At 44.5% G+C, this 25772-nt stretch overlaps 1 protein-coding gene across 1 annotated transcript in view; it reads right to left on the reverse strand.

Annotated features, from left to right (window-relative positions):
* Katnal2 (katanin catalytic subunit A1 like 2) overlaps positions 1-25772 on the reverse strand; it is a 71125-nt gene that overhangs the window by 25882 nt on the left and 19471 nt on the right. The window contains exons 2-10 of the mRNA XM_028871957.2: positions 17294-17364; positions 16162-16328; positions 14707-14746; positions 9646-9760; positions 8501-8599; positions 5609-5707; positions 5329-5406; positions 2527-2625; positions 57-120 (exon numbers count right to left, since the gene is read on the reverse strand). Coding sequence (XP_028727790.1) covers positions 57-120; positions 2527-2625; positions 5329-5406; positions 5609-5707; positions 8501-8599; positions 9646-9760; positions 14707-14746; positions 16162-16328; positions 17294-17364 — 832 coding nt within the window. The remainder of the gene's footprint in view (positions 1-56; positions 121-2526; positions 2626-5328; positions 5407-5608; positions 5708-8500; positions 8600-9645; positions 9761-14706; positions 14747-16161; positions 16329-17293; positions 17365-25772) is intronic.

Here is a 25772-nt window from a genome sequence, read left to right on the forward strand (position 1 = left end):
TCTCCCACGGGCATCCTTCATCCCGAGGACTGGGCAGAACAGAAAGATGCATTTACCTGGAGGGCCGTAAAGCAGCAGTCCTTTCCAAGGGGAGAGAATTCCTGTAAAGAGCTGAGGGTACTTGGAGAACAAAGAACAAGATGAGTATGAATATACCAACCCGCCCGGCCTTAGCAGGCAGGGCAGGAGTTCCTGAGAAACAGCCACTCCAAAGCTCAGGCCCCCTTTTCTAAGGTCTGCTCCTTTGAGTGTATCTTGTTTGTCCCAGTGGCATTGTCACACTGGGTAAAAATGTCTGACTTAATTTTTGTGGCTTCTGGAAAGCAATAAATGAATGAATAATAAATAAATAAATAAACAAACAAACAAGAGAAAGAAAGGTATATGCGGGTATTTTCTCCTCTGTGGCAATATTTATTTCTTTTTCTTTCTTTTTTTTTCTGAGACAGGGTTTCTCTGTGTAGCCCTGACTGTCCTGGAACTCACTCTGTAAACCAGGCTGGCCTCGAACTCACAGAGATCCGAACTCACAGAGATCCGTCTGTCTCTGCCTCCCGAGTACTGGGATCAAAGGCGTGAGCCACCACTGCCCACGACAATAGTTATTTCTTATGCATATAATTTCCTTTCCCTCTGAGAGCTCTATGTGGAACATTTAGCTCATTTTAAAATTGTAAAGAAGACAAAAATCCAAGATGACGCCTAGAACCGACCCATAAAGGTGTATGCCCATGTGATGGTCAATGGTGAAGCCTGCTGTAGAGGCCGGGGACACTGAGTCTCAGAGGATGCTCACAGATTTCAGGTGAGTCTCTTCTATTAGTTCAAGTTCAAACCTTCTAGGATCTGGACAGGACTGGTAGATGACAGGGGGGAGGGAAACAGTAGTGAAATTACTACGTGTTCTTAGTGTCTCACTAGAGCTGATGGCAAACGCAACACCATCGCCTATGGCGGGTACAATACGATGGAAAAACATGTCCAGAACAGGGGGAGGGGCTGCAGCTTTGTGTAGCTCGCTTGCCTACCGTGTTAAAGGCTGTGGGTTTGTTCCCCAGAATAATGAGAAAGTAACATATCCAGAATGCCAGTGAAATGCTCTGTCCTTCCTAAACGTCCTGTGCTATGGCTTCACTCTTAGTTCTGAATGTATTTCTCACTCCTACCTGAGCAGAAGAAGGAGGAAAGGAGAAAGATAATCTGAATTTAATGTTTTTTGTTCCCTTAGAATGAAAGTATCCTAAAGTCAAGAGCTTCATGGAATCAGAGGTAGCAATATAGAGTTGTTGTTGTTGTTGTTTTAATGAGTATGTAATCCTGGCCTTAGGAAATTATAGACGCTAGCCCCAAATTCTGCATAGTTGCTTCTAACAGAGGAAAGTACAGTTCTCCATCTGGTTCCTGGCCCTCTGACCTTGCCCAATGTGACGCTATAAAATATAAAAAGTGATTTGAAAATTAAGATGAACAAATGGAAGAGGGGCTATGAAAAAGCTCTCGCACTAACACTTGATCTTTCTTCCCTCTGTCTAAGAACCTGTGAACAAGGCTGAACTTGCTTGTAACAGGATGCAGTCACATGGAAAAAGCTCGGCTGCACATCATCCCAACTTTTCACCCAATCTTCCCAACCACTGACGCCCTGGGCATGTGATAGTGCCAGGCAAATGATACCATGTGGAAACAGATGAGGAAGCCTGGCTGGGTTGAGCCTAAACTACCCACCCACAGAATGACAAGTGTATTTATGTTTTAATGAGTGTTGTTTTAAGGCCCTGAGTAGTAGGGTAGTTTGTCAGATAGCAAACACTGTGCCATACTCTGACCGTCTCCTCACCCCTCTTGAAGAGTACTGCTTTTTCTGTCTAACTATTTTGTGAGGTATGTAGAAAATGGTCAGAAGTAAGTGATAAGAACAGCATGCTGGCCCTGCTGGCCATGGCTCTGAAAGGGACTGTCTATCTAGCTGAGACAAAGCCCTTGATGGCAAGGGGGGGGGGCATTTTAGAACTGAGAGGAATCTAAAAAACAAAAGTGAGAGGCCTCTCTTCTGGGAGGTACGTCTACTCTTTTAGCATACTGTTAGGGAGGCAAGCTAATGGGTTAGTGTTTAGCATCTGAAAAGTTACATTCCACAATGTCTTAGGTCTTCAGTTACCACTGAGCAGACATTTGCTTTAAAACCAATATAGAATGTGACCTTTAAAAAAGATTTGTTTTTGTGTGTGGTAGTCTGCACAAGTACCTGAGGAGACCGGAAGAAGGCACCGGATGCCCTGGAACTGGAGTTATAGGTGATTGTGAGCCACCTGAAGTGTTGCCGGGCACCTACCCAGGGCCTCTGCAAGAGTTACAGCTGTGGAACAGACTTGCCCTGGTGTAGCGTGGACTGGGCTTGATGCTCCAGCACTGACCAAGTGTGGCCCAGTCAAAGGCTAACGTAAAACTGATAAGGCACCATGCCTTCCCTTCCTGACACAGCTTGTCCAGTTGATAGCGATCAGAAACATGGTTTCCCATACTTACCCGTATTGGGTACACAATGGCTTCTTTGACTAACTGCTTGGCCGCATCCAGTCCAATAATGTCATTCCATTTTATGTTGGGATCATGGAGATAAATGTCCTGCAATGTGCATTTGATTGTTTTGTTAAAACTAACATTTTCTTCTACTTCTGGAATAAACATGGCAGCAAAGAACACCTTACTTAATAGAATATAATGTGCTGGTGATAAAAAAAAAAGTTTCATAAGTATTATAACATGTATACATACATTATAATTTGGGGTTAGTTTACCAAAGAGATGGAAAGTAGTCAATGATTTTCCCCAAAGAAAATATTGATAGTATAATATGGTACTTTTGAGGGGAAGGAGTGTCTAGCAGTGAGCTATGCCTGCCATTAGTCAATAGCAACCTCTGCTGATTTATGACCACAGTCAAGAAGTGCCTTCAAATTATCCTAATTTTTAGAGAAAAACATGTCCTTACTGATGCTGGGCGTCTGGTCTGTCTAGCTGTTTGATCTGGCAAATGCTTTTGTAATTTGTTGCAAAGAGATGCTTCTCCCACGCTCCCCTGAAACCAATTTCCGTTTTCCCCAGTGAGCATTCCCAGCTTCCAGCTGGAGCGATTGCCTCTGCAACATTCAAGGAGGCCAACAACCGCGTGCCTGCAGTTCCCCTCTTACAGGAGAGCCTGCAGCAACTACCCTAGGGCAATCAATTAAGTAGCTTTTACTGATAACTAATTTACAGTTTCCCAATTTCAATTTCACAAGACGCCTCTGAACAGTCACTCAGGGGCCCTTCTTGAAGGAGCTATTTCAGGCAAACAATGTCTGGAGTACTACTTTTTTTTTTTAAGGTCCTTTCCTGTGTCATTCTGACTAAAAGAACACGTCTAGAAACTGTTTCTCTATCTACTTATTTTGTGTTTTTTTTTTTTATTAAATAAGTGATATGTGCACATGTTTCAAATATAGTAAAGTATGTTTTCACAATGGCATAAGATGTTATGGTCCTACGTCTATCTCCCCTACCCCCAGGGTTCTCCACCAGGAGTTCCACTTTACTGAGAAAAAGTATTTATTAGGAATGATTGAGTCACACATAGTGTTTATCATCCATTGCTGGACAGGGTGGTAGATAAAGAACCCAGTCTTCTGTGTTTTGAGAGAGGGTCTCACTCTGTACCCCTGGCCTGGAATTCACTGTGTGGTTGGGGTCCTCCTGCTTTGTCCCCTCTGAGTACCGGCATGACAGGGATTCTATCACACCTGACTCAGGCTTGCAAAACTTGGGGAGAGCACGCATCTCTTATTAAGGCCTTTCTTAGGAAATCATGGCACACAATGAGGATCCATAGATAAGTGTCTTTCTCTCCATAGTCTAGAGATGACACCGGGATGGTGTTTGATTTCCCAACCTTATTATTCCCAAAGTTCTTCCCTATATGCCTCCAGAGCCACCTGTCACAACTCAACAGGTCTGCCTCATGAAGTAATGATCCTCCCACCACTGGAAGCCCCCTAGGGAGCTGTGTCACCTCCTCCAGCAGTGTGGGGTCCTTTCAGGTCACTTCCATGCTCTGCTTCGAACTTCAGTCACGCTGTCCTTTTGCAAAAACAGGAGGGAGACTGGATTTCTGTGGCTATGAGAAGCTCTAGCCTCTGCTTCCTTGTACATCCTGACCCAGCTTAATCTTGATCCTGCTTCCCTGTGAAAACCTCACAGCTGGCTCCTCTTCTCCACCATCCACCTCACTGAAACTACCTATCAGCACACAGGTCACCTGCCACCCTGAGAGGGACGCCATTCCAAGGTTCTCATCTCTCTGCCCAATTCTCCATTCTGGATACTGCTCAGGGCCCCTTCCTCTAGAACCCTGCCCCTCCCTCCACCCCACCTGTGCTCTGAGTGCCTTCCAGCCCCTCTTCCCCATCCTTTCCTTCATGCTCTCCAGGTGCACTCATCCATACTCATCCAGGCAACCAGAGTCTCTTGAGGTAAGCCTGAGCCCAGGTCACTCCCCGCTGTCTGCAGGCCTCTGGGTTTGCAGTGGACCTCTGCTGACCGAGCAGAGAGGCTCCAACACCCTTGCATCCCAGCAACTGGGCACTTTTTGGAGGATTTTTAAGCATCTTCTTGACCCTACCTCAGTTTCAGTCTTCAATTAAATTGAGATCAGTGGAAATTAGAGAGTCTTCTGTAATCAATAATCTATTCTTATCTCAAAAAGCTTGCCTAAAACGATATAGCTAGAAAGAGAAGGCTCTAGAAATCAAATACAGGTCAATTGATTTCAGGGCTGCGTCACTGGCCATTAATTTTCACTGCCTTTGGGTTCCAGAGTGCAAGCTTGAAGTATCTGTAGCCTCATGGTAAAAATCTTTCTTACAAATCTTGTTTTGCTCATGGAAATTTCCAAGCGTGAGGTCATTACGCTCCCAGACCCTGTATTTCCAGACTGTGGCTCTTTAAACAAAACACACGTATGCTCCTTGCTTTTCTTAGAACCCTCTTTCCTCAGCTCTAGGGCCCGCCAGAAAGCCTTTCACCTGTCCCTTCCATTCTGTATCTTTTTTTGCTGTCTGTTTTCTTGGCCCCTATAGTAGGATGGTGGGCTTTTTCTATTGTAATTTTATGATTCTATAATTTATTTATCATGCATTATTGTGCCTCTAAACAATATGAGTGCCTCTGCAAGTGGGGGCACTTTATAAATAAATGATCATATTTATTGTTATTAATAAAAGAAGCAGCCCACAATGCTCCAGGAGCCCTGGTCTGCCTCCATAAATTTGTGAATTGAATAGCAGATCTTACCCGGCTCACCACGGCTGCCAATTCTCGCATCTCACTGTTCATGCCAATAAATGCACTCAGAGGTTTCAGCAATCGTTCCTGGTGAGAGGAGCAGAGAGGCTGGCGTTACAGAACTGCTTCATAATTCAGGAAGAAAAACAGGATCCTGGAGAAGTAAACGGTGATGGTTGCAATGACCTTTGACTAGATTTCACAGTTCTCTGGACTCGGGGTGATACTTCCAGAAGTTCCCCGAGATTTGGGCGGTTTGAAAGTGAAGGAACATATGTTGGTCACTTACTGAAGGGTCTGGGTTACATTCGAAAGTGTTCAAGGCAAGTTCATTGGTGGCTCCTTTGATGGCATCTGTGAGCAGCCCCCGGAAGTCAATGATTTGGCCCTAAAAGGAAGCAATGGTTATTGAAGCCATAAGCACACGAGAGCGGAGTAGCCTTAGTAGCTACGTGTTTATGTCCTTGTGTGTCAGGCAAACTTCGTCTTAAGAGAAAGCTGAACTGCTGCTGAGCACGATGATGTACAAAAGTCAGGACTGTGTAAAAATACAAAACTAAATAATCCTTCAGAATGGAGTTAGATGAGTAAAATGCGTGGCTGTTCTGCATCCCTGACACTCACTGGCTACTTGCCCTGTCTGACCACATGCCTTTAAAACATCACATACGCAGGAAGAGCCCACTGGGACACGGATAAAGATCGGCCCTGTGTGCTGAGTAGAGGATGGCCTGGGACAAAACAGGTATGCAAGGTTCTCAGGCTACAATCACCCCTGCTGGTGGTGGTGAGTGACATTTTAATTTTGCTTCTGTGAAGGGAAGCCAAGGGAGTTAAGCAATTTGCCCAGGGCCACAAGTAACAATGACTGAGGCCAGGACTCAGACCCAGATATTTGCAATTATGTTTGATTCTGAAATGTCTTCCATAGTGTCACGAATTTGAATATCTGGTCCTAAGTGGCACTGGTGGCACTCTTTTCAGAGGCTGCAGAACCTTTGGGACACGGTGCCTGCCTGGCAGACATTGGTCAGTACCAGCAGCCCTTTGCAGGTTACACTTACCTCTGACTCTAGTCTAGCTTCTGCGTCCTGGCTGGATACCACGGAAGGACTTCAACCACAAGCTCTCACTACCACAGACAGAAGCAGTCCTGCCACACCTTGCCACCCTGCCACGCCAAGCCACCCTGCCATGCCTTGCCACCCTGCCATGCCTAGCTGCCACGCCTAGTCACCCCACCACGCCTTGCCCGCCACGATGGCCATCCCCGGAAGCAGGAAGCCATCTCCTCCCTTCCTTAAGTTGCGTCTGTCAGGCTTTTGGCATTTGGTGACAACACAGAGGAACTAGCATAATCTTCCCAGCTCCTGGCGCTGTTTTCGGTAGAGTCAGGAGAGGAAATCAACAGAGCAGGCAGGACACACTTACAATCACCAGGGTTTACTGAGTGTTCACTATGTGGCAGCCAAGACATGCGCTCTCCTGTCACTCCCATATGTAAAGCAGGCGGTGTTATATTTCCCATCGTACAGATTAGAAAACAAAACAAGACATAAGGCTTGACCACAACCTGACCACTGTAGCACTGTGGACTTGGGCAAGCTGACTCCCAAGCCTGTGCTCCAAAGAACATCACACTTTTGACATCTTCAGCAGGGTACCAGAATCCGAGCTCGAGTCTCTAACATGGTGATGAGAGACCCTCTGGGGGGAAAACTAGGCACTGTCACTCAACCCAGGAACATTGGAAAATCAAGGAGGGGAAAGAAAATCTATCTACCTTTTACCCTGAAGCCATTTCTGCTAGAAACAGAATTTATAGCCAGACTATTTCAAAGGTTAAGTGCTGGGTTAAGTAGTCCCTTCCCCGTGACTCACTCAGAGGCACCTGTTTATACCAGTGTGAGACATTCACAAGAGACTAAAGCCACAAACCTGCCAGACACACCCCAGGGGACTAAGAATTTGACAAGGACAGTGAGGACTGCCTGGAGCAGCTCTGGTGGGAGGCAAAGGCGCCATCTCCCACAGCGGTCACTTCACTGAGGCCTCCCGGGAGCTGCAGGCCGGTAAGGCAGTCCCCATGCTCTGCAGGCCAGTGGGCCTGGTAGACCTTCCAGCACACACCACAGGGGTCAGTTTGTCTAAAGGCAGGCCAGAGCTAACCCAGCAGCCCATGGTTCAACAGCTTGACTGAAGGAGAAGCGTTAACAAAGGACAGCCTGGAGGGCCTCTCAAGAGGACCCTGAGGTGCTCTTCCTTACCAAAGGTCCACTACCCCACCTGTTACATCCACCCCGTCCAGGACTTTCCTCTTGGAGAAACTATTATTTACAAAGCCAGACCAGAGTTTCATCAGGAAAAAAAAGGCAGAAATAACTAGTGGTATACACCTTTAATCCCAGCACTCGGGAGGCAGAGGCAGGTGGATCTCTGTGAGTTTGAGGCCAGCCTGGTCTATATAGTGAGTTCTATGCCAGCTAGTGAGACCCTGTCTCAAAACAACAACAACAACAAAAACCAAGAAGGAGGAAGAAAAGGATGATGATGAGGAGGAGGAGGAGGAGGAGGAGAGCAGAATATCTATTAAGCACAGGATCAGCTCTAAACAGACTAGTTTTCATGGTTCACAAAGAATTACACTGAAGTCTGGAGCTGAACTTCCAAGCAGAAGGGCATCAAACTGCCCTTGGCCAAAAACAGTGACATGGGGCCCTCCAGGCTGTCCTCCGCTGGCTCACTATAATGCCGCACACCAACGTTTATTTTGTCATCGCGGGGGTATTTGTGTTTTCTTAACCCATTTTGATGCTGGGGAGCAAATACAGAGTTTTGTGAATGGAAGGCACTCTATCACCTGATTACACCCCAGCTAATCACTGAATTTTTCAGCTGAAAAGAACATAGAACCCTCTCTCTTCTGAACATTCCATTTGCAAATGAGGAGCCTGTGGTCCCTAGAGAAGGACACTCTAGATCATCCTTCCAGAAAGGAGAGGGCAGATCAGAATGACATTCCAGGTTTCTGATCCTCACAGGATAGTCCTCTTACCTCACAGCCAACCTTTAATACTTTTGTTTTCTCTTGCATGTTCAGCAAACATCATGTGCTTTCTTTTCCCTTTTCTAGAGAGAAACAAACTCCCCTTTCCATCCTAGAACCCGGAGTTCCACTTACTCTCCGTGGGTGGGCCTTTTCCTCGGTGCCGTCTTTGTGGATTTTTGATATGTTTAGGCCAAAGTCAGCACTCTCTACCTGGGTGTTATTGACACTCTCCTGGAGAAAAAGGAAGACTGTGAGAAGCTAGATGTGGAAGCAGCTGAGACCCTGGCTCTGAGTGCCCCATGCAAAACCAAATGCTGGATACCACTTCTGTAAAATGACAATCTGGCCAATTTCGTTCAGATTTACAGGACGAATTAATCATGTCCCCATACCACAGGAGGGAGCTAATCCCAGAGGCTGAGAAGACTCCAGACCATGGGTTCTAAGCAGCCCTGCCTGTGCAAAAACACCGGTACTCAGCCCACTCCCACTTGTCCTTTTCTCCTCTGGCCAAGGCTGCCAAGTCTGGGGAGTCAGCAGAGTCCCCCAGCCTCCTGTGGAACTCCCCTGTCCCCCCACATCCCCTCCCTTCTGCCTCGGGAACAGCCACAGACCCTTGTCAAGTCAACTGATGCCCACAGTCACTTCTTTCCATCCCACCAGTCCTCAGCATTAACCTTTTCGGCACCTTTTCTCAGTCTCCACTGGTCCTTTTTCTTTAATACCTGGAATGTTTTGTCCTAGATAAGAAGGTTCTGGACGTAGATCTCCTGCGGCAGGAGCCATTGATTTCACTCATCTGCTGGGCCCACTTCTCTTGCTCCCTCTCCCGTCTAGTGTTGCGGTATGGGGTGAGGACTAACCCTACATGCTTTGCAGGAACCCAGCAGGAGATCCCACTCTATCTCAGCGGTTCCGGACCACACTGGGGAGCTGGAGGACATGTCTGGGATGGGAAGACCTGCTTTCTGCACTTATCTCAGCCATGAGAATCTTACCAGCCAGCCCCAAACGGTCCAATAACCTCACCCGAGCTGAAACTAGAGAAAGAGCTAGCAGATTTAGGAATCTCTCCATTTCTTTTTCTTTTTCTTTCTTTTTTTTTTTTCCTCCAGCCTACTAAAATGTCTTATTGTATTCAGGGACCACTGCAGTTTAATTAAATCATTCAGCAATTTTTAAAAAGAGAAATTCAAAAAACAAAGAAATAAATGATTTTTCTTGAGGCCGTTTATCAGCCAAGTGTGGTATTACCGACATCAAGCAGTCATCTCGACCTGTTTAGGATGCTCCTTGACAGATCTGGTGTCCCCTGTCTTCCCTGCTGAGGTTTTGGGTCGTAGCCGCTGCTGATATATCTTGGGGAGATTTTGACAACTGTCATTTGTCACCCTAAGAGAGGAAACAAAAGCCTTCACGAAAATATTCTAATCATTTAATTCAAGGTAAGTAAATAACTAGTAAATAACTTTAAAGAAAGTTCTTGAAAGATGCATGCGCACAGCACAATGAGGCACTTCCATCTGCCCTCTACTTGCTCCAATCTGACCTGATTCCAACTCCCTCCTGGCTACTCACTGGGCTCCTCCCAACCAAGCTAGAGTGTCCAACCCTCCCAGAGACCCAACTCACCCTCTTCCGGTCTCTTTCACACCACAGGGGTTCCACAATTTGGAAGGTTGCTTTAGTTTCCAAAAACCCACCCATATGAATCAAATGAAAAATTTTAAAAATAAAACACAACAACAAACATTGCTTTAGAACATTAGTTCCCAACCTGCGGGTCGCGGACCCTCTGGGAAGTCAAATGACCCTTTCTCAGGGGTCACATATCAGATATCCTGTATATCAGATATTGACATTACAATTCATAACTGTAGCAAAATTACAGTTATGAAGTAGCAACAAAAATAATTTTATGGTGTGGGGAGGTCACCTCAACACGAGGAGATGTATTGAAGGGTCGCAGCACTGGGAAGGCTGAGAACCACTGCTTCAGAAGAATACTTCCATTGTTAACATCTCCCACTCTCCTCATGAGCATTAGACCAGAGGAACGTGGGGGTGATGGGAGGAAGCGATCCTTGTACTCAAGTTATAAAACGTCAGAAGACCTAGGGCTCTGGGTTGTAACCCTGTATACTGAATATACTTCCTCTATGTAAAACATCTCTTAGCATCAAAAACATCAAAGGGCCTATATGTTTGAGAGATGGATCAGCGGTTAAGAGCACTGGCTGCTCTTCCAGAGGACCCGAGTTCGGTCCTCAGCACCCATATCAGGCAGCTCACAACTGCCTGTAACTCCATCCATCTCCAGGGGATCTGACACCCTCTTCTGGCCTTTACAGGTAACTAGACACAGATACACCCAAATATATATAAGTGATAAAACATTTGGGGGGGGGCTATGGAAGGACAGCAAACCTTAGCCCATGTCCACTGTCACATGTCATTCATCTTTGTGAAACGATTTCTCATCAGTAGATTCATTTCTGAGAAAACACATTGATGGGGCTGGAAGTCAGGAGAGTGGCTAACTCTGGTAAAGGCGGGGTTTATGGGAAGGGAAGGGATGAAGGGAGTCTGCTGGTGGGCAGCCATGATAGGCTCGGCACACGCATTTGAGTATGTGTTACACACTGCTACAAGGGCAGAACTAATTTGTTCAGTACATCCTCATCAGTAGACCAAAAGGAAAAAAGGGTACTGGGATGTTTGCATTTGCAATGGAAGACAAGGTCAGAGACATGCACGACCTTCTTAGGAGGCCAACATGGGCTCCCATGTCTTAAGTGGCTCTCTTTTCTCAGCTCTTTGCAAGGTATCTGCAGGAGGTTCACTAGAGGAATGACTCTCATGTTCTAAATGATCTCAGACAGCTTCTGCCTCAATTCCAAGTCATTATGGAAAAGAAAAGCTGATCATCTCTATAATAACTACCATGTCAGTAATACTACTGGTGTCCATACTCTAATGTTCACTCATGAGACATGGTCATGGGCCATTCCTAGGGCATCTTTTTTTCATCTCTAACTTAGACATAAGAAAATCTGTCCTTCAGGCCTTCTGCTAGCACAAAAATGAAATAATCATGAAATAATTATCAAGCATTTTATACATGCAAACTCTGCTAATAGGGTTGGTTTAAATGAAGTTATAAATAATACACACACACACACACACACACACACACACACAGTCTCAACATCCATTTGGGTCTCTCAGATCTCTTGTCTTCCCATTTTGATTTCCCACTAACAGCAAAATGAGCCACAAAGTTTGCTTTAATACGATTCAAGACAGAAGCACCAACGATTATAAAATTCTTCTGAATATAGAAGCAAACTTCTTCTGCCTTAACTTTATCCACCAGTCCTGTGCTCAAGAGAATTCCACAGAGACGGTCCAGCCTCTTGCTAGGGTTGTCAACTTGACTGGATTAAGAAACACCTGATGAGGGGCTGGAGAGATGGCTCAGTGACCTTTCCCAGCACTCATGGTATTCCAATTCCAGAGGATCCGATGCCTTCTTCTGACTTCTGCAAGCACTGCACACATGTAGTGCACAGATACATATGCAGGCAAAACACTCATAAACATAAAATAAAGAAATGCCCAAGGCATTAATGAGGCCCACAGGCCCACACATGTCTGTGAGGCTTTTTTCGGAGAAGTTTAATTGAGAAGGGAAGACCTACCCTAAAAGTGAGCAGCAGCTCACTTCATCCCATTGTTGTGGGATACGTGTACACTGTGTGAAGATATATTGCTGTGATTGGTTTAATACACAGCTTTAACAGCCAATAGCTAGGCAGGAGGTATAGGTGGGACTTCCAGGCAGAGAGAGTGGGAGAAGTAGGAGGTGAATCTAGGCATGCAGAGACACCAGAAGACACAGAGAGGAAACAGGAGGTGCAAGACGCAAGATGACAGAATGTAGATTAATATCAAGGGGTTGATTTAAGTTATAAGAACTAGTTAAGAACAAGCCTAAGCTATAGGCTGAGCTTTTGTAATTAATAAGAAGTCTCCATGTCATTATTTGGGAGCTGGCTGGCTGGACAGAAAAAGACTTGTTAAACAGCGTCCCGTGGGTTGGAGTTCTAGAACTAACAGAGAAAAAGGAGAAAACCAATTGTCCTTCTCCTGCTTCCTGGCCAGTGACACAGACCAAGCCACTCCTGCCACCATGCTTTCCCACCATGATGGACCTCATTCTTCTGGGTCCAAAAGAAGCCCCTCCTCCCCTAGGCTGCTTTTTGTTGGGTATTGGTTGCGGTGGTGAGAACTAACACAACCCTCAGGAGGGTGAAGGAGATGCTGTGCTGTTCTGTATTGTAGCCAAATACCTCTACTTGTTCCTGTCACTGCTAACGTCACCTGGCTCCCAGGTCCCTTCTTGCCCTGGTTAGCTACTCTTTGCCCACTGTCTTTAGACCAGAATAAACTAACCTACTTTTTGGACGGTGTTTTTCTATCGATGAGGCCTGAGACCACATCAGAAATCACACTTCACTCAAGCGGTGTTGCCCTACTGTTCACTTGATTTCTAGGTGCTTGATTTTGCAGTGGAGAAGCTACTTGTTAGAACCTGAACCTTATCCCATCAAATTCCATTATCTTAGGCCCATCCCACAAATTCTCAAGCCTTTTGGGACCCCAATTCTGTCACCTGTCTCATTAGATAACTTCTCTCCCTTGGATCCTCAGCAGATCCATAACTGGTAGAAATCTCTGGTGTGAGGCACAAAATTAGGAAAGAACACTTGGATGACTGATGGGCAATCCAATGACACGCCCTGTTACTGAGCAAGTATTTCAGCATAAAATGGCGCCCAGAGCAGTAGAGAGATGGTTTAGTGGCTAGGAGCACTTGATGATCTTGCAAAGAACCTAAGTTCAGCTCAAGCACCCATGTTGGGGAGATTGCTACTGCCTGTAACTCCAGTTCCAGGGGATTTAATGTCCTCTCTGACTCTGTGAGCACTGCACAGATGTGGTGCACACATACTTACATGCATTCAAAACACTCACACACATAAATAAAAATAAAATAACAACAACAACAAAAGACCTACAGTGGCCAGAAACACTGTCCATTGCTTTCCTGATCCTCCTCCCTGACTAACCATTTGGTGTTCAACTTTTATGCTTGCCATATACAGACATCAACTCAGAAGAACTGAGGAAACCCCAAATGGCTACATGTGCCACTACCTCCCCACATTTCCTTTTACATGTGGCTGTCCAACATTCGCTCACCAAGCACCTACCAGGCGAAGTACCCTGAGCACACAGCAGGCATGAATGTACTGAAAAACAATCAGAACCCAAGTACATTCCAAAGTTGCTACTCACAAGTCATTATCATTTATCATCAGAGGCTGACTAGCTTTATGGAAATTGTTAATAAATCAGTAGCACCTCCGTCAAGACAATGACACTGTCCCTAAAGGACAGCGCAAAGCAGTGGTGGCCTCAGGCAGAAGACAGTCGTAACCACTATTCTGAAGAATACATGGGCCATCCAGCCATTGTTAGAGACGATGCCAAGCAGCCCTGTTGAGGTCCCTGTGTTCTTTCTTCTCTGGCTGGATACAGGGAACTAAATTCACAAAACTGAGGCACTTGATGGGGCATACAGAATACACACCTCTCAAGACCTAACTACTTATTATCTCAATCTAAGTTTCCTTTTTCTGGCACATTCTAAGATTTAGAAAATATTTTTTTTTCATTGCTTAAATTGAGTGTGCAGTGAAGTTCCTTCCAGACTTGTACCTTCACCTACCCCTGAGCTTTTGGCGTTTTTACACTAGCAAAAACCTACAGTCTCTGCTGCCCCAAGCCAGCCAACCCGGGGGCATATGCCAAAAAGCTTGTTCCGTCCTTATAAAAAGCAGTGGTGGGAACTGAGCGTCAATTTTTTAACCTTGGAGATGCAGACTTTCCAGGCCACATGGCTGAGAAAGACTGGATATCACTGAGCATAATTTTTAGTGACCTGGGAGGCTCCAAAGACACTGGCTTAAGTCCAGGCAGTGGTGACAGGAGGGGACTCCAAGGTCACATGGCCTCAGTCTGTATGGCTGGCAGACAGTCATGGAGGTGCACAGGAGAGTCTTTAGGAAAGAGATCCCACAGACTCTGAAGAGTTAAGTTGATCAGGACTGGCATGCTAGTGCACGCCTTTAATCCTAGCATTCAGGAGGCAGAAGTAAGTGGATCTCGGTAAGTTCAAGGCCAGCCTGGTCTACAGAGGGAGTTCCAGGACAGCCAGGGCTATGTAGAGAGACTCTGTCTCAAAAAAAGTCTATCAAGATGAACCACTTTACCTTTTGTTCTTCCCTCCATTTTTTGGTGGTAAATTGTTTTCTACAGTGGAAAAACAAACATAAGGGGTAGAATTTAGTCTTAAGAGAGAGCAAACAAACTCCCAGGTACATTTTTCTTCCACAGTGTTCTTATACATTCTTACATCGTGTGATTCAGCCTTCTGGACCACAGACAGCTATGCTAAGGAGAAGAGAAGGGACCAGAGAACAGAAGGAACTCACAGCTTCTCAGAAATTTTGAGCCATGCAGAGAAAGACATCTCAGTTAGGAAATGTATCAGAGACCCCAAATGTGGGAGCGATACCCACACCAGGCTGACTTTAGGCTTGACAGTCCACAGAAGTTTCATGAATTTGCCACTGTTTTTCTGGATCACACAGCACTCTAGGACTGCATGGGTCTGACAGGAATTTATTTACTGAGTCCAATTCTACCTACAGACCTGGAGAGTTAAGGCACCGTGTTTAGTATCACAGGGGAAATGAATGTCAAGCTAGGTGAGAACAGCCCATCTAGAAATCAGTTCCTTGAGAACAGGGCTTGTCTCTCTGTGTAGGAGCCAGTGCCCAGATTAAACAACCAGCCAAATAAGCTGAGCTCTGAGCCCTTCAGTGGAAAAGAGCTCAGAGGAAATAAAAAAAGAATATAAAAATCGCAGACCTCTTTCAAGTCTAGATTTGGCCCTGGCTATTTTTAATGGATGTTTCTCTCGGTTTCCTGGTCCCTACATGAAATGTTAACATCTGTGGCTTGACAAGTGCCTTGTAAACAGGACAATGATCTGCCTTGGTTTGTAATTACTTCCCCTACTTACAGACTTCTAAGTCAATGTTACTGCAAACCTAGGCCCTCGCCTTTAGAGCCTCCTTGACTGCTGACCTATCCTGGGTCTTTGCATTCTATTGATCACCATCTGGATTGATGGCTTTCAAAAGCATTTCATTATCTATACATGAGCTATTAGCTTCACCAATACTCATTTCCATGTTATTTTCAAGATAGATAATAGGTCTTCCTAACAAGAGGTCTTCTGTCATTTATCGTCTTCCAAGAGCCCTTTCCATCACTCCAGAAGTTAATGCTGGTCTTTCTTCTAAAGAGCACCGGCAATACACCCGGGCTTTGCTTTCATTACCCTAAAACACGGTCCTCAAACAAATGCCAACAGGACTGACTAGGGGATGTCAAAATCCAGGCAATCCTGTTTGAATAGCCAGTTCTGGGTCCAAGATAGGCTCCAGGTCTTTCTGGTCTACATTTCCAGGAACATAAAGGAAACAACTAGTCATGTTCCTGGGAACATATGTTTTGGGGGGAGGATAGGATAAGCTGGTCTTCAAACTTTTGATCTTCAAACCCCCACCTTCCTGATATTGGGGTTACAGAGGCAGGCCAACAGAAACACCATTCTTAACAAGAGCATAAAGCGTCATTTCTAGCACACAGCTATGTACCTGGGTCTGGCGCCTTCTTAACCATTTTGGGGTACTTCTGGAACTTTACAAAATAATAGCTCTCATATTCCATCAAAATTGTTTCCAGGTCAACATTGTCACAAACTTCAAAGCGCCGTAATCCCAGTTTAGACTCCTCCTCCAGAGCATTAGCTGCATCGACATAGCTGTGGGTTTACATAAGAGAAAAGAGTAAGTCCGGGTTAAAGGGTGAAGGCAGACGGGCCGCAGACCCGGAGACTCAGCACAGAGAGCAAGCAGACGGTAAGCAGCACATTATAGAAAAATGGGTGTGGAAGAGAGGTTTTTTCTACAGTAAGGAAGCTTACATAGGATTTTTTGGTTTGTTTTGGATTTTGTTTTCTGGGTTTGGGTTTTTTAATGCTGCTACATGGCAGGGGCGGGGGTCCTTTTTGGTTGCTGGTAGTTTTGTTTTTATTTTTGTTTTCAGGTTGGTTGTTTTAGGGACAAGGTTTTACTACATAGCTCAAGCTGTCTTAGAACTCACGATCCTCCTGTGCCAGCCTCTGAAGCCCTGAGATTACAGACATGTAATTGAACCACATGTTAAATATACCCAAATACTGTCATTCACAACAGTTCTCTCTGGAAGTTACCCGCTTCTAGTGACATCTATTGATGTTACCATTGTCCAAAGCAATTTTGAAAATGCTTACAGTTAAATAAATAAGTCAATTAAGCAACTGTCTTTGGATTGCCTTTCCTCAGTTTTAGCCAAATATGGGTGAAGCTGCTGTATTTGGCTACTTTTTTGTTGCTGTGTAAAATGCCATGAGGTAAACTATGGACTTGGAGAATGTCATTGTATTAGCACCGCTCACCAGTTATAACAAATTAACTACATTAATTTGAGATGTTAATAATAAGGGACTGGGTTGGAGCTCAATTGTAGAGTGCTTTCCCGGGATCCATTGCCAACAATGCAAATAATAATATTATTAATAGTAATAGTAAGATAGGAAACAGGTGAGGAGAAGGAATATATAGGGACTCACTATACTTTCTGCTCATTTTTCTGTAAATATAAACCTGTTCTAAAAGTACAGTGTAGTCTCTGCTTTTGAAGGGTCGGAGAGGAGAGGCATCACCATAGACACGTGAGATAACATACCCTTCTTGTGTTAAATAATGCAAAATCAAAATGAGGAGATTTTTCCGCCGTGCTTCTGTTCTCATCTCGTACTGTAAACAAAGAGGAAAGTTTAGTTGGGACAGCAGGACACAGCAGCGCTCTATACAAAGAAAGGCTCGGACACAAAGGCCATCTGTCAGAACCCACAGCCTGTCTTAAAGGCTGGCCAGCCTCCATGGTCTCAGTGGCTGCAGAAAGTTGTTTTCTACCGCCTGGTTCTTCCTCAGTCCAGCTCCTCATCAGTAAGTTTAAGAGACACTGATTTGAATTAGGACCGCGCGAGACTAGCTGAACTTCCTGCCAAGCTCGCTAGCCTTTTATTGCCTAAAACCAGAAGGAAATAAATATACATACTCCTGCTGTTCAGATCAGGTTAAAGAACCTACCTGGGGGGCTCACAAACTCTACTCCCAAGAGATCCAACACCCTCTTCTGGCCTCCAGGGGTACTGCATGCACACAGTGCACAGACATACAAGCAGGCAAAACACCCACACAAACAAAACAGTAAGAAAGATTTTAAAACTTGTGATCTAGAAACAGCTTGACAACACACATTCACATGATAATGTATCTTTAATTCACTCAGAATCCAACCCAGTTCCTGGATCAACTCAGTTATGGGTTACCCCAAGTCATGACCATACATCAAGAACCCAGACTGGCCACTGAGATAAGCAGGGCCAGTGAAGGGAAATTCCAGCATAACAAGGTTATCATCCAAGCTGGATGAATTTGCCTTTATTTGCAATGCTAATGTGCACATTTAGTACTCTGGGATCTCAAATGCTCCTGATGTATTCTCTAAATATCTATATCTAATAACACTTATCCCAATTGAAAATAACTCCTTATCTAAAGAGACCAAAGGTAAGAAGTGTGGGTGGTGGTGGTAAATGGACTCTGTAGTCCAAATTATGTCATAAAGTCTATGGGCATGGGCTGGTGATGTAACTCCGTTATCAGGGTCCTTGCTTAGCATGCATAGAGACCTGGACCCAAACCCCAGCACTGCCTTAAACCCAAAACTGGATGAGATGGTACATGCTTGTAATCCCTGTAATTGAAAGATGGATACAGGAGGGTCATAAGTTCAAGGTCATCCTCAACTACATGGAGAGTTTGAGGCTAGGAAATTCCTGTCTCAAAAACTGAAATTTATATACAAACACTCATGATACACATGACCTCCATAGCTTTCTAAAAACTAATGTTATAAAATAAAGCATTAATTAACTACTCAAAAAAAGTTGTCTTAGTTAGGGTTTGTATTGCTATGAAGAGACAACATGACTACAGCAACTCTTACAAATGAAAACATTTAATTGAGGGAACTGGCTTACATTTTCAGAGGTTCAGTCCACTATCATCATGGTGGGGAGCATGGCAGTGTGCAGGCAGACATGGTGCTGGAGCTGAGGATCCTACCTCTTGACTCAGAGGCAACAGAAACTTGACTAAATGTCACTTCCCTTGGAACATGACTAAATGTCACACCGAGGGAATCTCGAGCAAAAGAGACCTCAAAGCCCACCCCCACAGTGACACACTTCCTCCAACAAGGCCACACCTCCTAATAGTGCCACTCCTTTTAGGGGTCATTTTCTTTCAAACCTCCACAACAGTAGTGTTTTTTTTTTTTTTTTTCCTTTTTCTTTTTTGAGCATATAGCCCAGGATGACCTCAAACTTGCTATGTACTTCAGAATGACCTTGAACTCTGATCTTCCTGCCTCCAATTCTCAAGTGCTAGAATTACAGACACGAGCCACCATGCCCATCTGCTTTTTTTTCTTTGAGTTACTTTCTATTGTAGTAAAATATGTATAAGTGTTTAGGCAAGAGGCACTGAATACCTTCAATCCCCACCTTTCATCTTCAGAATGCCTTTGTCTCCCTCGCCTGAGACTGTACTCATTGAGGACCACTCCCTGCTCCTGTTCTCCCCAGCCCCTATAACTACCATTTTACTTTGTTTCTATGGCCTTGCCTATCCTGGGTCTCTCACACTAGTAGAAACACACAGTCTTTGTCCTTTCGTGTTTGGTAAACTTGACTTAATACAAGGTCTTCAATACGATGTAGCATGTGTCAAACTTTCCCTCCTCCTAAACTGCAAATGGAACTGGTGAGATGGCCCAATAGGTAAAGGTACTTACTACCAAACCTGACAAACCAAGTTAGTCCCTTGATCCCTTTGGTGGAAGAACTGACTCCCCTGGTCTTCACAACACACACTCACACGCGCATGCATGCACACATGTACATACACACACAATAAGTGTAACTTTTAAAAATCATTATTTATTTTTATGTGTATGAGTCTTTTGCTTTCATGTATGTCTATGCCAACATGTGCATGCAGTGCCTGTGGAGGCCAGAAGAGGGTGTGAGATCTCCTGAGACTGGAGTTGCAGACCTGTGAGCTATCATGTGGGTGCTGGATTTCAGATCCTTCACCTCTGCAAGAGCAGCCAGTGGTCTTAACACTGAACCATCTCTCCAGCCCATACCTTTTTAAAAACTGAAAATAATACACTATCATAATATTTTTAGAATAATCTTTTACCAAATAGTCTTATACCAAATCCTACTACATTAACCCCCAAACTCACTTTCTATGGAAGGGGGGAATCAACTGTTTTAGCTAATCTAATATTCTGTTCCATGCCTCTGAATAACACATCAGTTTCACGAAATATGACTACCCTGTTAAGCTGGATGAGATTTAAGCATCTCACACCCTCCTCTCCCCCTCCCCTCACAGTTACATGAATATCCAGTGACTGTACTATTAGGATCATGTAACTATTGTCCACAGCTGAGCCACAAGTTATTATGGTTATTGTTCTATGACAGTTGTATTTTTTTCTTATAATTAATAGTTATTGTTATTAGATTACTTTTCAATATACTATTGCTTATTGTGGTGGTTTGAATGAGAATGGCCCCCAGGCTCATATGTTTAAATACTTGGTCCCCTGTTGGAGAAACTGTTTGGGAATGATTAGGGGGTGTGGCCTTGTTGGAGAAGGTGTGTCTCTGAGGGATGGGTTTCTTAGTTAGGGTTTTTATTGCTGTGAAGAGACACCATGACCACGCCAACTCTTATAAAGTAAAACATTTAACTGAGTGTATTAAATGAACTGTTATTTAATTACAGTTCAGAGGTTTAGTCCATTATCATCATGGTGGGACATGGCAGTGTGTAAGCAGACATGGTGCTGGAGAGGTAGCTGAGAGTTCTACATCTTGTGCAGGCAACAGGAAGTAAACTGAGACACAGGGAATGGTTTGAGAATATATGAGACCTCAAAGCCCACCTCCACAGTGACACACTTCCTCCAACAAAGCCACACCTACTCCAACAAAGCCACACCTACTCCAACAAAGCCACATCTACTTCAACAAAGCCACACCCTATGAGCTTATGGGGGCCAATTATATTCTACTACCATAGTGGGCTTTGAGATGTGAGCTCTCGGCTGCTGCTCTTGCACCTGCTGCCTGCTACCTCAGCTCTGCTGTCATAGCCTCTAACCCTCTGAAACTGTAAGCCCCAAATGAATTCATCTATAAGTTGCCTTAGTCATGATGTCTTATCACAACAATAGAAAAGTAACTAATATACTTATATCAAATCCCCCAAAATGTCCTATCACTTTCCTCACTATGGAACACATCAGAGAGTATGTCTATTACATGCCTCCTCTCCCCCCATGGCTTCCCTCCAAGAACATCTGAGGCAGTCAAGCATTGGGACAGCTTAAAGCCTAGAACTTGGGTTATACGCACACTCCTTACCTAACCATGCCCCAAGCAATCTCGGACCCTCACTTGCATCAAGCTGCTCCCAACAATGCAATAGGTCACTCTCCTTTGGCAACTCCTTGATAACTCCCCTTCTATTACCAAATACATACTGGAGTTATCGGGATCTATAGACAATGGGCCCATCTAACCTTGACTGGTTTTGGATCCGTATACATTAAAGCAAATTGTGTCCCCTTAGTGAACTTATTGGAAAAATCCCCTTTACTTACTATCTTATGCCTATGCCCAGTTTGCTATATATAGCATTAAAATTAGAGGCATCATTGGAAAGGACATGCGCAGTAGGGAAAGGCTTATAGAGCTCAAGCCTATCAATCAAAACAGAGAACCACCCACACCATATCCCTTAGCAACTGACTCCTACTCCTGGAGCCCATGAAAGGACTTATCAAATAGTAGCTGATGGTCTTGGGCACTCTAGCTCAAGTAGGCTGCTGGTCCATTGCAGTGTATCCTGCTTTCTTTCTCGTTACATAAAACTTCTTGTTGCTTTGCTGCATGGGTGCTCTTGTGCAGTTCTTTGGATACAACACCAGGAATCAGGAAAAAACTGGTTGAGACAGTGACTTCCTGTAACACCTCCATCTTCACTCCGCTTTAGGTTGGAGCTATACTGTGATTGCCCTTGGAAACTTTCCTTCCTCAGGTCAGGTACTTGTCTTGTTGCTATGACAAAATACAACTTAAGGGAAGAGAGGTTTATTGTTTACAGTTCCAGGGACTGCATCACAGTAGGGAAGGTATGGCAGCGGAAGTTGGAAGCAGCGGATGGCCCTGTGACCGTAGCCAGGAAGCAGTGAGAAATGAATGCTTAGCTCACGGTCTGTCTTTGACTCAGTCTAGGACTCCCACATGTGCGGTGGGTCTTCCCACCTTGGTTACCCTAATCTAGACAATTCCTCACAGACAGGCTCAGAGGCTTGTCTCACAGAGATCTGCCTGCCTCTGCCTCCCAGGTGCTGTGTGTGATTAAAGGAGTGCACTACCACACCTGACCATTGACAACTTTTTTAAACACATGAACAGAGCAGGCAAGATCTTTGGGACACTGCAAAAAGATAAAATCTAAAATTATGAGCACAGAAGATGGACAACTTCATGTCAAAGGCATAGAAAATATTTTCAAAATTCACAGCAGAGAATTTTGTAAGTCTTAGAAAAGGCCCCTCCAATACAACAGGCATATATAGAACACTAACTAGATGGAACCAGAAAAGAAACTCCCCACATTATATTTCAGTTAAAACTCTATATATCCAGAACAGAAAGTGTACCACAATATGTAAGAGAGAAACACCCAATCATGTATAAAGGCAGGCCTATCAGAACAACAGTAGATTTCATACAGAAACTTTAAAAGCTGGAAGGGCAAGGAACGATACATTTTAAATTCTGAAAATCAGAGATGCCAACCCAGACTACTATACCTGACTGTCATAATTGATGGAGGAATACAAACAGTCTACGACCAAGGCAGGCTAAAGGAGCTTAGGACACTAAGCTGGCTCCACAATGGGGGCTAGAAGGGATTCTTCAGACTGCAGAGAAGTATAAACACTGTATGCTGGGGGTGGGGGGTGGGGGCTCTAGAGGAACAGGAGGAAGAGTGGACTTCACAATGTGTCAGAATCGCAGCAGCTGACTATTTTCAAATCTGTGGAGAATCTTTAAGCACTGAACCACCAACCTAGGAAAATACTTGATCAGGATGAACAAGAAGGTGAGGGCTCTGACTCCAGCAACAACAAACCCCCTGACTCTCGAGATGGAGGGAAGTGCAGATCCTAAACTGATCTGAACACAGTGCACTTTCTCAGAAAGCCTGGCACGATGGCACAGGCCTACCAGCCTAGGAGGTGGGGGCCTGCTTCGCAGTCTCAAAAGAAGAAAGGGGGAATAGCCTATCGGAGGGACACGTGCAGTTTCTGCTGCATTCTTGGGAAACAGTGGCCATTCCACCTCTCTCCAAAAGTATTTCCTTTTGTTTGTTTCTCAGTCACTACATGCACAGTCTCCACAGACCTGTTGTCTGTGGTAAAAGACACAGAAGGTAAAAATCACAGAATACCCTATAGTTTAGTCAGATAGAATCCTACTTGAGAATGGAGCCATTTTAAAAATGGCTTCCAAAGGGCTGGAGATGGTAAGATACAAGAGGCCTTAGTCTCCAGTACTGGGAAGGGGGAGAAAGCTTCTGTATTCATTACATAGACTGTGAGCTTACAGTTGGGAGTCACCAGCCTTGAAATAAAGTAATTTTTATTTTAAAAACAAGGTAGATAGAAACTCACTGTTTGTACAGTGGAAGAAGTACTTGGCTTACAATTCCAGGACAGCTCATCACAACAGGGAAGTCATAGCAGCAGGATCCTGAAGCAGCTGGTCACCATCCATAGTAAAGGATGGAAAGAAAAGGATGTAAGCAGGCTGCTTGCTTGACTGCCCAGCTAGCTCTCTTCCTTCATATGTAGTTCAGAGTCTCCTGCCTAGGGAATAGTGCCACCCTCAGTGGCCGGGTCCTCACATACAATGAAGGCAATGAAGACAATCTCTAAGAGACATGGCCACAGGTCCATCTGATCAAACAGTTCCTCAACTGAGGTTCTTCCCAGTGGTTCTGGGGAGTGCCAAACTAACCAGCACAATGGCCATACAGAATTGCTTGTTGGTTTTAAATGGAATGTCTTTTACTCTTCGACTATTTCACATATGTCAACACTTCATCGTGACCATATGACCCCCATTTGTTTTCTTTTACTGGTAATTTTGAGACAGGCTCTCCCTCTGTAGTGCAGGCTAACCTAGAACTTTTTCTCTATCTCAGGCTGACCTTGAACTCCTGCTCCTCCTGCCTCTGCCTATGAGCCTGAGCCACCATGCCTGACTCACAAAATTTTAAATTAATGGTATAAAGTCTGCCAGGCCTACAATATCCTTCTGCTCATGCCCTTCAAATTAGCATAGAAAATCATCTTCTGAATCAAAAACCAAGAATGAGCCGCCAACAAATGGTCAATTGAAAGTGTAAGTGAGAGTGTGCCCCAGAAATGGACACAATTAGATGCTCAATTAATTTCTGTCTACCAACACAAAGCAGCTCAGAAGTGAACATCTGATCTTGTTTGCCTGTTTCAATGATCTGGCTGTTTACTTCTTCCTTCCTTCCCTTTGTGGGCTATTGTGCCACAAAATGCCTCCATTATCAGCTTCAAAATTGAATCCTACGATACTGCAGCCTGAGGAAAAGGAAGCATTGAATATCATTCCCAGATTTAGACCCCGAAGATATTTAGGAAATGCTACTGTATGTACACTACACGCCACATTAGTGCTTTCAATTTCCTTTTACGGGTGCAGTGGAGATTAATTTTCATGAGCTCGTTTCAGTTTCTGTAATAAGATCTAAATTTCGCACTGAGCTTTCCATCTTCAAAACAAACAGTTAAGAAGGACATATCTCTTGTTTCAAATGCTTTCGATTATAGTTCTAGTCTACAGTCCCCGAATCTAATATTCGCCTAAAAGCTTGAGTAGATGTGCCCATAGGTACTAATCTGTTTTTGTTTGTTTTCTGATTACTCCCTGATTTTACTGAGAAACTGCCTAAATTTCACAGGCTGCACACCCCCAACGGAACACTAGAACTCAACAGAACACTAGAGCGATGTTCTAGTTCTAGAACTAGAACTAGAATGTTTCAGAATCCAGGAAGGAGACTACTGTATTTAATACAGAGCTAGAATTGACCAACTGTGTGCCTGAACATGAAAAGAAGTCTTGAGGTAGATGTGGTGGTAGGGAAGGCCTGTAACCCTGGCATTGATGAGGAGGGAGACTTGTTTACAATCATGGGTATTCCATTAGTTTGCATAAGAAACGCCATCCATAGTCTTGGGCATTTGAACACTTGGTCCGCAGATGGTGGTGCTGTCTGGGGAGGTTCAGGTAGTGCAGCCTTGCTGAAGGAAGTACATTGTTAGGGGAAGACTTTAAGACAAAAGGCCTTGTGTCGTTTCGTGCAGCTCAGGATGTGAGCACTCAGCTTTCTGCTCTGACTGCCGGGCCGGCCGTCTGCTGCCATGCTCTCCCCTATTATGGACTTGAACCTTCGGTGACTGGGAGCCCAGCAAACTTCTTTTATAAGCTGCCGTGGTCATGCTGCTCCCTCACAGCAACAAAGTAACTAATACAAGTATGAATTGGTTACTGGATTTAGGAGTTCAGAGAAGAAATATAAAGTCTGGGGAAGCAGGAAAGATTCCATACCACACCATTGTCATTAGCAGTTTATAAGATTAAAAGGTAAGCCGGGCAGTGGTGGCACACTCCTTTAATCCCAGCACTCGGGAGGCAGAGCCAGGCGGATCTCTGTGAGTTCGAGGCCAGCCTGGGCTACCAAGCGAGTTCCAGGAAAGGTGCAAAGCTACACAGAGAAACCCTGTCTCAAAAAACCAAAAAAAAAAAGGTCTTGACTGCTATTACTGCTTTCAATATCCTTAGTATTATAACTTTGCAACTCAAATAATCCTAAGTTAAGCTTTTATAGTTTTAAAACTGACAGTTGGGCATGGTAGCATACTTCATAATTATAGCCATTGAGAGGTGGAGCCAGGATGATAATAATAG

Source organism: Peromyscus leucopus, chromosome 19 (assembly GCF_004664715.2).
Source record: "Peromyscus leucopus breed LL Stock chromosome 19, UCI_PerLeu_2.1, whole genome shotgun sequence".
In the NCBI taxonomy this organism is placed as follows: domain Eukaryota; kingdom Metazoa; phylum Chordata; class Mammalia; order Rodentia; family Cricetidae; genus Peromyscus; species Peromyscus leucopus.